General features: G+C 39.0%; 1 protein-coding gene and 1 long non-coding RNA gene across 2 annotated transcripts in view; both read right to left on the bottom strand.

Moving 5' to 3' along the window:
• Positions 1-220: 220 nt before the first annotated feature.
• Positions 221-3071, bottom strand: LOC118764028. The gene is made up of 3 exons (XR_004999816.1): positions 1815-3071; positions 1725-1726; positions 221-231 (listed from the first exon to the last, which is right to left on the bottom strand). It is a non-coding gene; the product is annotated as an uncharacterized LOC118764028 (long non-coding RNA).
• A 364-nt stretch (positions 3072-3435) lies between these two features.
• LOC115216802 (N-lysine methyltransferase KMT5A-A-like) overlaps positions 3436-18237 on the bottom strand; it is a 28146-nt gene continuing 13344 nt past the window's right edge. The window contains exons 3-6 of the mRNA XM_029786385.2: positions 11762-11858; positions 8575-8634; positions 4831-5021; positions 3436-4013 (exon numbers count right to left, since the gene is read on the bottom strand). Of these exons, the coding sequence (XP_029642245.1) occupies positions 3803-4013; positions 4831-5021; positions 8575-8634; positions 11762-11858 (559 nt within the window). The 3' untranslated portion in view covers positions 3436-3802. The remainder of the gene's footprint in view (positions 4014-4830; positions 5022-8574; positions 8635-11761; positions 11859-18237) is intronic.

The following is an 18237-nucleotide window of genomic DNA, read 5'->3' as shown; positions in this document are numbered from 1 at the left end:
TTCTTACCACTGATGACAATTAACACAAATTTCCTTGACTAAACAACAATACAATATTTACATTTTCTGGGTGCCAGTTGTTCGAGAGTTCCAGTTATTTGAGTACTAGATAAGAGGGAATATACTACAAGAACAGCTATTTCTTAAAACCCAGGCCCAAATGTAACCATTGAAGCTGTTAGAAGATAAATGTAATTGATGAAATAAATACAGATAATAACAATAATAATACTACTGAAGTAGATGCAATAGCTCCATTCACTTGTGCAAAGGCAACACACATTTTTCTAGAGATAAATATATCTCCCAAGCAGAACAGAAAGTGAATTGTAACAGTTTGGGGACATGAGGTTTGTTTGTTGAATATATTCTGCTAACTATGAACATAAATTATTGAATTTATTTACAATGTTGAGGCATAATGAAACTATATAAATTATCATATGTGGGAACCATATAAAATAGAATATTTTTGAACAACAGCCAATAGCTAAATGCATCTAATTTGGCTCAGTTTTAATTAATATGTGATGCACAAGAACTTTATCAGTTAGCTTTCAACATAAAAAGGAAAAAGAGATTCCTTTATTTTGTCTTCAAGCAAATGATTTGATCTCCTGCATTCAAGGTCAATGTAAACAGCTGGGATGTATTGAATAATTACTATGCACCCAAAGTGGTGTACTGGGAGTAGAAATGGAGAAGTGTAGAATGGAAGAAAGTGGCAGGCTCAGTTATCATACATATGTATGGTTGTAAATGAGGATCACTGTCATACAAATGAGGTTGTTCGTTTTGAGCTTTCAGTGAAGATCATGTCTTGCTATGGAAAAATATTACTTTGCTTGGAAATAGGTGAAGGCTTGTGACAGGAAAAGCATCTGGGAACAGAAAACCTGCTTCAATAACCTCCATCTCACCCATGTGAGTATACAGAGTGGATCTTAAATGGTGATGATGATGAAGTTGGTGTGACAGAGTTTGCCATGTGAGGGTGACTCCAGAGACACACCATCATCAAAGATGCACAGAGAGACATTGAGATGACACCGTGGTGCCACTATTGTCTTTGGAAAGGAAGGTAGCTACCAATATATTTTTTGAAGACACTCAGTAGGAAAGAAAACGTTTAAACATTAAGGTCTATGTTGAACTCGTTAGCATTCAGATTAATCTGTCAAATGTAATGTTTTGAATTAATCATGCATCATCTTGTGGCTTTAATATTTCAATGACGTGACTGTTTATGTTTAGATTGACATAGTAGAGCAGGTGTGAGGAGCCAGAGCTGGGTACTTTGAACATAAAATAGAAAACATTCAGGCTGGTTTATTCACTAAAGGATTAACCAAGTTAAGAAACAATAACTGTAAGAACCTCTGGACAATTCACCGTTGCAATCTGTAACTGACAGGTTCTATAATGGAGGACATTCAATAACATGGCAACACAGTTAAAATAAAGAAGGTTGGTGCTATGACCCATACATTGCAAATGACCAACTTAAAAGAGATTATGACGAGTTACTCCAACATCAGAGGATTGAGGGCCACCAGACGTGATGAAAGATTTTTATCACATCATCACCAGGTAAAAGTGACCCGTCAGCTAAAATCTGATTCAGTGTACGAGGAAGGACATGAATTTCAAGAAACAGTTAAATAGTCAGCAATCGTTCAGCTGGAATAGAGCTAGCCAAGGACCAAGTAGCAGAGAGCACAGACATCTTATCAAATTAGTTGAACACTGATCTGAGCTTTATAAATCTCTAAGTTCAATAGTATTAGGAAACAGACAAACATTCTTAGGGCAACAATAATAATAATATTCTTACAAACCTAATTGCTTCTTAAATTAAAAGTACCAAGTGCATAATCAATTGTCCTTCGCATGTAAATTTATCATCATTCAAACATTAAAAATTTTAATAACACATTAAAAGACCCACCACCTTATGTCCAAACGTACTGAAAATAATAGTTCACTGACCATGTTGGAGGTTACAATGAGAAAATAAAAAAAAAAAGAGGAACAACTTATAATGTTACTAATACAGCTAGTAATTATATAGGTTACAAGTAACTAGTAATTATGCTATTTACCATAGTATTTGATAAAATGTTTATGAAAATATATGTTTATAATACATTAAAAGAATACCACTTTGAAATTCTAGAGCTGCAGAATTTCAATTTTAGCAGCTCCATAATATTACGCATATAATGTTTATTAAATTATAAAATGTTTTCCGTCATTAAAAAACACTAAACGTTAGTCTCTTGTAAACCAAACTTACTGAATAGATTAAAATGAACCAAATTTGTAAATAAATAATAATAATAATAATTACTTAGGAGTTGATGTGGAAGTAAAGACAATGCGTCACTGAGTAAGACGTACACCAAAGTTTTTACTTTACCATAAGATATGAGTGCAGTTTTGAATTTGTTGAGTGATAAAACTTCTCCCTCACCAGGGACAACTACATACTTAATGAAAAGGCAAAATCTGTGGAGTAAATAAACAAAAATATGTATGTGTGTATGTATACATACATACATACACATATACATACATATATACACATGTACATATATATATATACATATATACACATGTACATATATATACAGATGTACAGATACATATATACACATGTACATATATATACATACACATACACATATACACACACACACATGTACATTAGACTGTACATTTCTGCGTGAAAATGCTAAGGTCTCAATACTCACTTGTGTTAGTGTGCTTGGTCTGTATGTCTTGTAACAGTTGTTTGTTGGTAAAAACCTGCATGATTTCCTTATATCTAAAAGTCTCATGCAGTTGACATTGCAAACCCTTTAGGTATGAGGAAACAACAGAGAATACCAACACAGAAAAATAAATATAATCATTAAAATCATTATCCCAGACAGATTGGTGATGATACGAGGAAATAACCTAGTGTACAAACTTCATCACACATATACATACATATATACACACATATATATACATACATATATACACACATATATATACATACATATACACACATATATATATATACATACATATACACACACATATATATATACATACATATACACACACATATATATATACATACATACACACACACATATATATATACATACATACATATATATACATACATATATATATATACATATATACATACATATATACATACATATATACACACATACATACACACATACATATATACATACATATATATATACATACATATATATACATACATATATATGTACATACAAACATACACATACATACACACATATACATACACACATATATACATACATACACACATATATATATGTATATACATACACATATATATATACATACATACACATATATATATATATACATACATACACACACACACATTCAATGTACTGATTCAGGTTACAGAAGTTTATTTAAACAGGTATTTAGAAAAAGATTAAAAAAAAAAAAATAGGAAAGAAGGAACAATCTATAGATGTTTTCTATGTGAGAAGCAATTGGGAAAACACTGTCATGAAACAGGAATGGCACTTCTTAGAAGTAACAGAGTAAAATATACAACTTTCCAAAAGAAAAAAAAGAAAGAAAAAAAAAAAGAAAAAAAATTTCAGCCCTTAAAACAGAGCAAGTTGAAGTTGGCTTGTGGTAGGTATGTACAGTCGCAATATGGTATTTACTTTTGAATCAGACACTTAATAAGTCGATAAGTGAGGTAGGAGATTGATGGAACTAGGATGAAGTACAATCAATCCCGTAGCCAGGGATGGGCAGCTATGGATGCTTTGCTCCGGTCACCGTAGTCGTAGAGAAGCTCCTCACCATTGTTTATATTCCGTGATGCAACCAAAATTAAATAAGGACGGCCTTTGATACCAATCAGCTTAGTCCGGCAGTTTCCTGAGCGACTGTGGTTAATCAGCCGACCTAAACGTCCACTTTCATCAGTAGCGTCAACACTGCAGGAAAACAAAAAAAAAAAAAGGTAAAGAGAAATAGATATTAAATAAAATCATCAAATGGAAGAAGGAAACTAGAAGCAATTCTGAAGTCTACAATAGGAGATTTCGCTAACTTTTATGAGGAGTGAAGAATGTAAAGGTTTGGAGTTAGACAGACAGTTAGATAGATAAACAGATAGACATAGTTACACAGACAGATAGACAGGCAGCAAGATAGAAAGGCAGTAAGATAGACAGGCAGTTAGATAGACAGGCAGATAAATAGTTAGATAGATAGATAGTTAGATAGATAGATAGTTAGTTAGACAGTTAGGTAGATATAGTCAGTTTTGATAGACCAAGTATAATGAACATAACTTTAAAATGCAGAAAGTGTATTTTAATTAGCTTTTTCCTTTTAAATACTCAATTGTCTCAGTGAAAATACCCTAGTTAATTTCCAAAGTAAATAATCTGGTGTTGACTCATTTTTTTATGAAGCTTTTTTTTTTGTCTTGCAATACTTGGTGACTCAGTCAGTGCAGCAGGTGCCACTTAAAAGCACTCAGTCCACACTCTCAAGTGGTTGGCATCCAGCTGTAAAATGCTTGCCAAAATTGACCTTGCCTGTGCTTGTGCCACGTAACAAGCACTAAGTTCACTCTGCTGAGTGGCTGGTATTAGGATGGACATCCAGATATAAAAATCTCGACCGTCCCACCCATGCCAGGAAGGCGGACATTAAACAATGACGATGATGATGAATTGGTAACTATTACAGTTATTGATTAAAAACTAGCAAAAAACTACCAAACGAAATATTAAACAGACTTACCAATAATTTTTGCTGTTGTAGACAAAATAGTACATATAGCAGCCAAAACCAGGGTCCGAAGCATAAATACGTTCTCGATCTTTGGCTGCTGGATAACTTATAAGATCTCCAGCATATTCTACAACAAATTCCCCTTTCTTGAACGATCTGGTGGCAATCACACCTCGCCCTTTACCATTGAAATCAACCACCTAAAGTAGAAAAGAGAAAACAGTTATGTATACATGTTAGGCAACAAGAAAACTAATAACCTGGAAGACACTATAAGTCAAATTTTAACTTTTGAAATTGCATTGGTTCTAGGTATCCTTGTTTTAATGTCCATTTCTCCATGTTTGTATGAGTCGGGTGAAATCTGTCGAGGAAAATTTGCTATGGCTGGATGCTCTTTTGTTCACCAACCTATTTCTTCACTACCCACAAGGGGCTAAACACAGAAGGGACAAACAAGGACAGACAAACGGATTAAGCCGATTACATCGATCCCAGTGTGTAACTGGTACTTATTTAATCGACCCTGAAAGGATGAAAGGCAAAGTCGACCTTGGCAGAATTTGAACTCAGAACATAATGGCAGACGAAATACCGCTAAGCATTTCGCCGCCTCATCCTTTTCCAAATAAGGTAATACAGCATGAAGGCAGACACTGTCGTGGAAGGCTGAAAATGCATCACAGCCTGAATGGTTGTGATACTTGTTTACAATCAGTGTGTAAGACAAAGAAATACAAACACACATATACATATTATCAGTTTAATACCCACTTTTCCATGCTTGTATCAGTCAGATGGAATTCAATAAGGCAGTTTTCTACAGATGGATGCCTTTCTATTTGCCAACCCTCTTCTGCATGATAATATTTACTCCTGGTTGAATATATTTCATAGAGAATTGGAAAGGATTGACATTACCTGTACAAAAGTGAAGCTTGTTTACAACTGTCACATGTACAAGTGTGGCAGGTTTTTTCCAGCTTTTGTCTCTCAAAACTACTCACAAGGAACAATAATTGAAAACATATGACTAAAGTGTTGCACAGTGAGATTGAACTCAAAATCATATAGTTGCAAAACAAACTTCTTACCCACACAGCCATACCTGTGCCTATTAAATGTCATAAATTATTTTTAATATGAGGTGTGAATGGTCAAGTGGATAAGATATTGAACAACTAGCTCCTAGTTTGGAGTTGAGATTTTTTGCATATAAATGCAGGCATGGCCGTCTCGTTAAGAAACTTGCTTTGCAACAATGTGGTCTTGGGTTCAGTCCCACAGAGTGGTGCTTTGGAAAAGTGCCTTGTTATAGCCCTGGGCTGACTAATGCCTTCTGAGTGAATTTGGTAGAGGGAAACTGAAAGAAGCCCATGTTACATATACATGCATGCATGTGAACCAGCACACTGTTTAACAACTAGCAATGGTTTGTTTATATATATATATATATATATAGGCAGTGATATCATTAGTTGTGGCTGGTGCCAGTGTCACGTAACTGGCCCATTTGGTCAATATGCTGTGCTTGTGAAGACCTGTCAAACCAAGTGAAATCATTGGCACATGAAAAGCAGCCTTAACACTTCTGCTGTGTAGGATGGGTTTTCTTGAGTACAGTAAGGTGCCAGGTATATCAAATGAATGGTAGTGTGATAAACTGCATGTAGTCCATGCTGTAAAGTAGTTTGGTGATAGGAAGAACACCCAGGCACAGAAACTGTATCAAGCACAATAGAGTTGGCTGGTTTTTCTCTTGTTGCCATGAGTGTCAGATGCAAAAGGACTGTAATGAGGCACTGTAAGTCCAGTCTAACCCAAATGACAACAAATGATCCCTGACTGTCATTGATACAGTTTTTAACGAACAGAACACCACATCACAGTATCTTGTTTTTGTCCATGTTGGTATAGGTTAAGATGATTTGAAGGGTCCATGGATCGCATCATAGACCAAGGCTGTTTTAGTAAGGTTTCTATGGATGGATGAATGCCCTTCCTAATGCCAACTGCATTACAGTGTGTACTGGGTGTTTCTCTAATAGCATCACCACTAGTAACACTGAGATCTTTGACTGAATGGGGCAAAGGGCAGCTTTATGCTAGGAGATGCGATGTTAACATATGAGAGAAGGGGCAACAACAAAAGAGGTTTCTTGCTGTAGAGTTAGACATGGGTACTTCTATTAAAGGAATCGTAAGGTGGGAGTGAGCAGGGTGGAACTGAAAAGAGATACAATACTGGTGGTATGGTGTCAGGGTGGAACCTAAGAGATGACAGAAGTGAATGGGGATAAGAAAAACAGGAAGTGTAGGTGGTGGGTGAGTAGAGGTTAAGAAATTAAGGGCTATGGTCACTGTTTAAGTTACACTATTATATACCGAGAAACTGGTTTCTTTTGTTTGTTATACCCAGTTAGATTTCACTTCTCTCTTAGGTAAAATTCTAATTTTGGTACAAGACCTGCAACTTCAAGGGGAGGGATAAAGCAATTACATTAACCTCAGGACTTATTTTATTGATTCAGAATAAAATGAAACACGAAGTCGACTGTCGACTTCAGCACCATTTTAACTCAGAACATAAAAAAAAAGTCAGACAAAATGCTAATAATTCTGTTAGCTCGTCTCAACATTATATTATCATAACCAAGGCAACAAGTTGGCAGAATTGTTAGGATGCTGGGCAAAACGCTCAGCAGTATTTTGTCTGTGTTTCTGTTCTGAGTTCAAATACTGACAGGGTTTGACTTTCAACCTTTTGAGGTCAATAAATACCAGTTAAATACTGGGGTTGGTATAACATGACTTACTCTCTCCCCTGAAATTGTTGGCTGAAACCAATATTCTTTTCTACTCTAGGCACAAGGCCCAAAATTTTTGGGGAGGGGCCAGTCAATTAGTTAGACCCCAGTACACAACAGGTACTTAATTTATCGACCCCGAAAGGATGAAAGGCAAAGTCGACCATGGCAGAATTTGAACGTAAAGACAGAATGTAATCAATATTATCATCTTGTTTAACGCCTGCTTTCCATGCTGGCATGGGTTGAACAGTTTGACTGAGGTCTGGCAAGCCAGTGGGCTGCACCAGGCTCCAATCTGATCTGGCTGGCAAGGTTTCTACAGCTGGATGCCCTTTCTAACGCCAACCAATGAGTGCTTTTCACATGCCACTGGCACTGACCAGGTTCGGATGGTGCTTTCTACGTGCCACCAGCACAGGAGCCAGCCAGGGGGCACTGACATTGACCACGTTCAGATGGTGCGCCACTAGCACGGGAGCCAGTCAGTGAGGAATGTCATCAACTGCGTTTGGATGGTGCTTTTTACGTGAACACCATCAAGAGTGCAAAAAAAGACTGTCAGAGACATTGAAGTGGATATATGAACGTCATTTTGCCAGTAGTTGTTCTTCAAGACTGGAAGCTCAATGCTGACAAAATGTTTTAACCCTTTTGTCAACCGTATTTCTGATGAAACTACACAACTTGTGTTTTAATTAATTTTGAAAATAAAGAATTTATTAAAGTAACTTCATTGTCACAATATGATATTTGAAACATAGATTAAGAGCGAAATTTTGCAGGAAGGTTTTAATTCAGATCACATAAAAACAGTTTGTGTCACAGATCTAGGGGTAGTCCCAGGTGGGTTAGTATTACAAGGGTTAAATGGTTATCACAACACTTTAAATTAGAGAACAGTCGAGACAAAATAATTCTAAATTTAGAAACAAAAGCGAATTACCTTTAGACCATCCTCTGTCCTGTTGAGTACAGCAGATTCAATATCTTGATATCTTTTCCACTGTAAAATACAATACACACCGAGGTAAAAGCTGATTCTAGGTTTTAACATTATTGTTTAGTTAACTGAAGCTGTTCTATCATTTCAAGTGCAGGCATGCCTGTACTTTGTAACCATTTGATTTGGGGTTTAGTGCCACAGCATGGCATCTTGGGTAAATGTCTTATTTAGTCTTGGGTTGGTCAATTCTTTGTGAGAGAACTCGGTAGAAAGAAGCAGTGTGGAAGATTGTGTGGAAATTGAAGAGTGGAAAAACAAAACTGGTGAGTGTGTGTGTTTGTTGTTTAGCCTCATGTCACTCGTGATAGAGCAGACCTATGCCCAGAATTGTTCAAGTTGTGAACAGCCTGTTTTGTTATGAGCATTTAACTCTTTCGTTACTGTATGTATTTTGAGATGCTCTGTGTTTCTTTCAATTACTTGAAATATAACAAGAAATTTAGTAAAGTAACTTAGTTATCATTCTGCTAGTGTTGGGAACATAAATTGTGACTCAGGTTTGGTGGAAGATTTTAATTAGAAACTCATGAAAACAAGACATTTCTACTCAGAGCCAGAGCCAGGTTGGTAACGAAAGGGTTAATATTTATTTCTTTACTACCCACAAGGGGCTAGACACAGAGAGGACAAACAAGGACAGACAAACAGATTAAGTCGATTATAATGACTCCAGTGCGTAACTGGTACTTATTTAATTGACCCCAAAAGGATGAAAGGCAAAGTCGACCTCGGCGGAATTTGAACTCAGAACGTAGTGGCAGACAAAATCCCGCTAAGCATTTCGCCCAGCGTGCTAACGATTCTGCTAGCTGACCACCTTTGAAAGGGTTAATATTCTCTTTATAGAATATACGATGTGGTCTGAAGCAGATTTGACTGCTATTTCAAGCTGGCAGATTCGTCATATAAAGCAGCTTTTCTCACCTGGGGGCCAATACCAGAAACTCTGACAGACTCCAGAGAAACAAGCAGCCAAACTAAAATATGTACATACATATATATGCTTTCGGTGCAAATGTTTTTTTAAATTTTATATATGTATCATCATCACCATCGTTTCATGTCCGCTTTCCATGCTGGCATGGGTTGGACGGTTTCACTGGTGAGCCAGAAGGCTGCACCTGGCTCAATCTGATCTCGCAAAGTTTCTACAGCTGGATGCCCTTCCTAACATCAACCACTCCGACAATGTAGTGGGTGCTTTTATGTGCCACTGGCATGAGGGCCAGTCAGGCAGTTCTGGCAACGACCACGCTCAAAAGGTGTTTTTTATGTGCTACCTGCATAGGAGCCAGTCAGGCGACACTGGCAACAACCACTTTTGAATGTTGTTTTTCACGTGCCACTTGCAACAATCACTATATACTTTTCTACTCTAGGCACAAGGCCCGAAAATTTTGGGAAGGCAGCCAGTCAATAAGGTCGACCCCAGTATGCAACTGGTACTTAATTTATCGACCTTGAAAGGATGAAAGGCAAAGTTGACCTCAGCAGAATTTGAACTCAGAATGTAAAGACATGAAATACCGCTAAGCATTTCTACCGGTGTGCTAACGTTTCTGCCAGCTCACCACCATTATTATTATATATATAGGCAACCTTTGTTGAGATTTGGGCTGCATGAGAAATGACGCATCAGGTAAGTCATGCAATTAAAAAACAAAAAAAAAATTAATGTGCTTTTTTGTTAGGCATAGCATATTTAGAAAGCCTCAAGGATTGCAGTCTGTGCCAGGGGCGTAACCAGCCCACCTATGCGTACCTTTTCCTTCTTTGGACACTAAAACTCTGCTTGCAAAGACCTGTTGAGGCAAGTGAAATCACAATTAATATCAAAATCAAATTCGATGACTGGTGTCTGTGCTAGCGACATGCAAAGAGCACCATACGAGTGTGATCATTGACAGAGCAGCTAACTGGCTTCCGTGCCAGTGGCACATAAAAGGCACTATTCAAGTGTGATCGTTACCAGCATCGCCTTACTTGCACTCAAGCCCCATGCTAGTAGGGTGTTAAGAGTACCATCTGAGCGTGATCGTTGCCAGAGCGGCTATCTGGCTTCTGAGCCGGTAAAAGACACCATTTGAGCGTGATCGTTACCAGCATTGCCATACTGGCACCTGTGCTGGTGGCATGTGTAAAAGGTTCGAGCGAGGTCGTTGCCAGTACCACTTGACTGGCCTCATGCCAGTGGCACGTAAAAGCACCCACTACACTCTTGGAGTGGTTGGCGTTAGGAAGGGCATCAAACTGTAGAAACTCTGCCAGATCAAGATTGAAGCCTAGTGCAGCCACCTGGTTCGCCAGCCCTCAGTCAAATCGTCCAACCCATGCTAGCATGGAAAGCGGACGTTAAACGATGATGATGATGTATAAAACTCACTTACTCACAAAAGGTGCAGGCTTGGCTGTGAGGTAAGAAGCTTATTTCCCAAACACATAGTTCCAGACTCAGTCCCACTGCACGGCACCTTAGGCAAGTGTCTTCCACTATTGCCTCAGACTGACCAAAACCTTGTGAATGGATTTGATAGACAGTAACTGAAAGAAGCCTGTTGTGTGTGTTTGTCCCCCAGCACCACTTGACAACTGCTGTTGATGGAGTTTATGCTCCCTGTAACTTAGCAGTCTGGCAAAAGAGAGTGATGGAATAAATACTCGGCTTAAAAGCAAAAATAATTACATTCATTTGCGTGTTTCAGTCATTTGACTGTGGCTATGCTGGAACACTACATTTAGTTGAACAAATCGACCATCAGGGCATATTCTTTGTAAGCCTAGTACTTATTCCATCAGTCTCTATTGTCAAACCATTAAGTTACGGGAACAAACAGACACAAACCTATACACATATAAATATATATATATACACACACACACACACACATACAACAGGCATCTTTCAGTTTCCGTCTACCAAATCCACTCACATGGCTTTGGTCTGCCCAAGGTGTCACACAGAAGGACTGAACCTGGAACCATGTGGTTGGAAAGTAAGCTTCTTACCACACAACCACACCTGTGCCTACACCTACAATTTACCAAAAAATTCTTCAAGGTGGTGCAATCTAATGACTGAAACAAATAAAAGATAAAAGAAAGAAATTTAAAAAATTTTAAAGCTCACCTCCAAAAATTTCTTTGTCTGTCTGTTACTTCTTCTGACGGGAAAATAATCTGTGACAGAAGTTTGTCCCTGAACATTATTATTATTATCATTCTTCCTGTATGACGAAACAAAATGTCATTTACAAATCACAGAAGTAGAAATGGTTTTTCAAGTCATTGTGTTAAAAGACGACACTTTTCGTTCTGCAATTATAAAAGAAACGGGCAACATTGACCGGCTGTAATGAGTCAATGTTGAATAGTTCAGTAAAAATACTTTAGTCAAATGTAGAGAGTATTTTGAGGTATTAAGGTATTAAGAAGAAAAAAAAAAAAAAAAACTTCGAGTGAACAGCATCTGGGTTCACTAGATGGTTTATATTTCTTACATTAAGGCAGTGAGATGGCAGAACTGTTAGCATGCTTAGAGGCATTAAGAGTATGAAGACAGGGAAAGCCCCTGGCCCATCAGGAATCACTGCAGAGATGCTCAAAATATCTGGCGGTGTTGGCTATAGCCTAGTCACTCGTATAGTTAACCAGGTGATATATGAAGGAGTCATACCCAATGACTGGTGTAGCAGCACTATAGTCAACTGCTACAAAGGTAAAGGTGACACATTAGACACAAATAATTACAGATATATCAAGTTGTTGGATCAGGTAATGAAAGTCACGGAGAGGGAGAGAGTCAGTTTAGATGACATGCAGTTCGGGATCATGCCAGGGAAAAGCACCACTGATGCTACATTTCTGGTAAGACAGCTGCAGGAGAAATACCTAGCCAAAGATAAACCTCTGTACTTGGCTTTCTTTGACAGGGTCTCCCGATCCCTTATCTGATGGTCAATGAGGAAACTAGGGATAGATGAATGGTTAGTGAGAGCTGTGCGAGCCTGCACAGGGACGCTGTCAGTAAAGTGAGGGTTGGCAACGAGTACAGTGAAGAATTCTGGGTAGAGGTCCACCAAGGTTCAGTCCCCAGCCTCCTCCTATTTATCATAGTCCTCCAGGCAATAACAGGAGTTCAAGACAGGATGCCCCCTAGGAGCTCCTCTATGCTTGATGACCTTGCTCTAATTGCTGAACTAGAGAAGTTTCAGGCGTGGAAACAAGGATTAGAATTGATGGGCCTTAGAGTCAACCTAGCTAAAACCAAAGTCCTAATAAGTAGGAAGGCAGACAAACTACAAATCCTTTCAGGTAGATAGCCATGCTTGATCTGTAGAAAAGGCGTAGTAGAAACTCTATAAGATGTACCCAGTGCAAGCTATGGACACACAAGGGGTGCAGCAATATCAGAGGAAGGATAACTAGGAAGATAATTTTTGTATGTGGCAGATGCTCAGGAGCAATAACCACTGAAAATGTGCAGAGAACAACTTCTGCCACATTCCAGGGAGAAAAACTAGAAGTAGTTGATAGCTTCCATCAACTAGGTGACCAAATCAGTAGCAGGGGTGGATGCTCTGAAAGTGTAGCTGCTAGAATAAGAATAGCCTGGGCAAAGTTCAGAGAGCTCCTACCTCTGCTGGTGACAAAGGGCCTCTCGCTCAGAGTAAAAGGTAGCCATGCTACATGACAGTGAAACATGGGCTGTAACTGCCGAGGACACACGTAAGCTTACAAGGAACGCTGGATGTGTAACATCCGTGTACATACTCAACAGAGTGTAAGTGCCTTGAGAGAAAAGTTGGAACTAAGAAACATCAGATGTGGTGTGCAAGAGAGGCGACTGCGCTGGTATGATCATGTGGTGCAAATGGATGAGGATAGCTGTGTGAAAAAGTGTAACACCCTAGCGGTTGAGGGAAACTGTGGAAGAGGTAGACCCAGGAAGACCTGGGATGAGGTGGTGAAGCATGACCATCAGACATTAGGCCTCACAACATTCGAGTAAGGGCGTTGCCAGTGCCGTTGGACTGGCTCCTGCGCATGTGACACGTAAAAACACCATTTGAGCGTGGTCGTTGCCTGACTAGCCCTCTTGCTGGTGGCATGTGAAAGCACCCACTACACTCTTGGAGTGGTTATTGTTAGGAAGGGCATCCAGCTGTAAAAACCTTGCCAGAACAGATTGGAGCCTGGTACAGCCTACAGGCTTGCCAGTCATCAGTCAAACTGCCCAAGCCATGCCAGCATGGAAAGTGGACGTTAAACGGTGATGAACTGTCTATAGTTAATGTAACTACAACCCATTCAGTTCTACATGGGAACAAATCTGAGATTTTAGCACTAAATACAGTATTTTAAGATAATATATATGCAGCTTACAGTGTTTGATTTCAATTTCTGGCACAAGGCCAGTTGATTATATTGAACCCTATGTTCCACCCATACTTATTTTATTGATCCTGAATGGACGAAAGGCAAAGTCAACCTTGGTGGAATTTGAACCTAGAATGTAAAGACAGATGAAATGCAGCTATGCACTTTGCCCCAAGTGCACATGGAAACACAGGTCAAACACAACATGTGGATCATATCATCCATTCTACATATATGCCTCACCACTGGGGTTGCTTCTATCCTCCACAGTGGGTGTTCATTAGTATATAGAAAGAATTCCTTTGTCATCACCAGTGGGTTGGTGTTTAGAAACCACGCCAAACAGATGACTGGAGCCAGGTGCAGCCCTCCGCCTAGTCAGCTCTTGTCAAACAGTCCAACCCATGACAGCATGGAAAATGGACATTAAATGATGATGATGATGATGATGATCTATAGGTCCAGCACTAGTGAAGTCTACCTTATCTTGCAAAGCTGAAGAGACTCTCCACAATCTGAAGAGGGGAAACAGAAGTGGTGATGGCAGGAACTGAGCTGTGGTTGAAATGGTGAGAGAAGTGAAAGTATGATGGGAGGAACAATGTTATCAATGTGAGAGGAGATTGAAATAAAACAGACAGTGATGCAGGGAATAACAGAAGCACCAACCGATCGTGGCCGTTGCCAACCTCCCTTGCCACCTGTGCCAGTGGCATGTAAAAAGCACCCACTACACTCACTGAGTGGTTAGCGTTAGGAAGGGTATCTAGTTGTAGAAACACTGCCAGATCAGACTGGTGCTTGGTGCAGCCTCCTGGCTTCCCAGACCCCGGTCAAACCATCCAACCCATGCTAGCATGGAAAACAGATGTTAAACGATGATGATAATATATATATATACATATATATCCATACACTGATTTGTGTGTGTGTAAGTGCATGTATACGTAAGGATGCATATAAGTGCAGGAGTGGCTATGTGGTTAAGTTAGCTGCTTTGTAACCTTGTGGTACAGGGTTCAGTCCCACTGCGTAGTACCCTAGGCAAGTGTATTTTACCATAGCCTCAGCTTTGCGAGTAGATTTGGATCTGGTCAATGACATCATGTGATGGTTGTAAATGAACATCAAACAGGCAGTGTTTGTCTTAGTCTATGAAAAACACATCTGGCTGCAAGGAAATACTAGCTTGCTTGGAAAGTCAGAGCTGGCAACAGGAAGGGCATCCAGCCGTAGAAAATCAGCCTCAATAAACCATCCAACCTATGCAAACATGGAAAAGCAGGTCTAAATTATGATGATGATGACGACTTAACCAGGCAGGAAATACCAAAGGAATTGCTATTTTTGAGGCAGATCTAGTCATACATGCCAACTTGCACAGAGCTTCTTCTCTATACAGGTTCATAGGGCCAATGTCCCAGTTTCTGTGGCATATACATTACCCCTGGACGGGATGCTGATCCATTGCAGGGTTACTCATTTTTGCTAGGTGAGTGGACTGGAGCAACATGAAATGAAGGGTTTTCTTCAAGAGCACAACGTATCAGCTAGTGCAGGAATTGAAACCACAATCATACAATGAGGACCCCAACACCTTAATCCCTAAGCCACATGTCACCACTTACACAAAGCTTCAGATGAAAGGGATCTTACTAACTCAATAAATCAGCTGCTGAAGATGGCAAATTAAAATGAACAGCCACTATACTGCAATCTGTTTAATCTACTTTTGTTATTACTCCTTTCGTTACTGTATTTATTTTGAGATGCTCTGTGTTTCTTTCAATTATTTTAAATATAACAAAGAATTTAGTATAATAACCTAGTTATCCTATTGTGTCTGGAGAGAGTCATTTTCTTTTTGTGTCTTATAATGTAACACACTCACTGGTAAAATTTGCACTTATTCCTTATTTTTATTTTCCTAAAATTTTCGTTGCGTCTTGCAACCTTTTCAATAGTTTTGACTCTGATGTTAGTAAATTCTGCCCCACCATGTCACAGAGAGGAAGACCACCCACCATCACTAAGAGAGTCAAAACTATTGAAAAGGTTGCAAGACACAACGAAAATTTTAGGAAAATAAAAATAAGAAAAAAATTTTAATTTTACTGGTGAGTGTGTTATATTATAAGGCACGAAAAGAAAATGACTCTCCCCAGACACAACAGAATATGCTTCAACACACAAACTCACATAAAGAATCTTGCAAACCAAATCCAAAAACGAAACCTAGTATTAGGAACATAAATTGTAACTAAGGTTTGGTGGAAGATTTTAATTCAAAACTCATGAAAACAAGACATTTCTACTCAGAGCCAGAGCTAGTTTGGTAACAAAAGAGTTAATGTGATCCAGACTGAAATAAATCAAGATAAAAATAATGCAATGTTGCTACAGAAATTGTTACTATATATCATGTGGTAATCAACTTAACTAAGCAACCCCTTACAATATTAGTTTTGACTCAGTACGATCATTTGATTGCTAGAAATAGCAGCTAAAATCACATCAAGCCACACCCACCTTTACATTTTAGAAAAACAGAAGACAATACAAAGGATTAGATATTCTACTGTATCTTTGGGTATATTGATTATAGGAGATAGGTATGGATGGAAGGTTTTGATTGTCAGCCTGCTTGGTTAGGGTTCATTTGAAACTAAACAAAAACAGCTCTACTGTGGTTACCTTTATTGTCACTGCACAAATACATTGTTAATTCATAAAGAGCAATGTCTGGCAAACATCCACACCATCATCATTCTTTAACCTTTTAGCATTTAAAACAGCCATGCTTGGCCCAAATATTCTACTGGTTTTATCTCCAGGTGGCCAAATCTAGCCTCTGACACTTACCCTGCAACATGATTCTAAAAATAAACCTTGAAGCTATGAGAATACAGGATTGATTTTATAAAATGTGAATAAACAGCTATTACATTTGACAAAGGAATCTGAATGCTAAAGGATTAACATCCATTTTCCATGCTGGCATGGGTTGGATGGGTTGATCAGAACTGGCAAGTTGGAGCGCTGGTCTAGGTTTCTATGGTTGGATGCCCTTCATAACGCCAACCACTTTACAGTGAGTGCTAGGTGCTTTTAACATGGCACTGACACATGACTCTTGCAGGCCAACCTGCTTCACTAGGGGGTGGGGGTGCCCTTCACACTTCTGCTGTGGAAGATGGGTCTTCTTGAGTACAACAAAGCACCAGCTGATATACACATCATCTCTGTCATTTAACATTCATTTTCTATGCTGTCTTGGGTTGGACAGTTTGACCAGAGCTGGCCAGTAGGAGAGCTCCACCAGGCTCCAAAAGTCTATTTTGGCATGGTTTCTATGGCTGGATGCCCTTCCTAAATCAAACCACTTTATAGAGTGGACTGAGTGCTGTATATGTGGTACCAGCACAGGTGCTTCTTACACAACCTTTAACTGGTTATAGTTTAGCTTACAGGACAGGCTCAATGGGCCTCATGGAAGCAAGGTGGATGAGTTCCTTTTGAGTGATGGGCCTCATGAAGGTAATGACCAAGGTCTTTGGCATTATATTGTGCTTGAGAAGAAGACTCATCAAACTTAGCAAAATTGCAGTTGTGGAAGATACCGGTGTCACACAAATTGACACCTGTGCAGGTGGCACATAAAAGCACCCATTACACTCTGGAGTAGCTGGTTTTATGAAGGGAATCCAGCCATAGAAAACCATGCCAAATCAAACTGGAGTCTGGTGCAGCCTTCCTGCATGCCAGCCCAGTCAAACTGTCTAACCTATGCCAGCACGGACAACGGATGTTAAATGATGATGATGAATGCATCCTTCACTTTTTGAGACAGTGGTGGTGAGGTATATGATCCCCATGGAGGTCTGGCTGCTGTTTCTTGCAGGGCAAGCATACAGAAGTCTGTAACATAATTGGATGATTACAAATGTGCAAAGGAGAGAAAAGAAAAGTTCATTTTAAGATTTTTCCTTGAAGTATCAAAAAGCAGACAGAATATTTGCAACACAAACAGGTGCAGGAATGGCTGTGTGGTCAAGAAACTTACTCTGCAACCACATGGTTTTGGGTTCAGTCTCACAGCACAGCACCTTGGACAAGTGTCTTCTAAACCAATGTTGGTTTGTTTACATTTCCATAAATTAGTTTGGCAAAAAAAGGCCAATAGATACCAGACTTAAGCAAAAATAAACACTAGAGTCAATCTGTTCA

The sequence above is a fragment of the Octopus sinensis genome, linkage group LG1 (genome assembly GCF_006345805.1).
Source record: "Octopus sinensis linkage group LG1, ASM634580v1, whole genome shotgun sequence".
Classification (NCBI taxonomy): Eukaryota; Metazoa; Mollusca; class Cephalopoda; order Octopoda; family Octopodidae; genus Octopus; species Octopus sinensis.
This window is presented reverse-complemented; position numbering and strand designations above follow the sequence as displayed.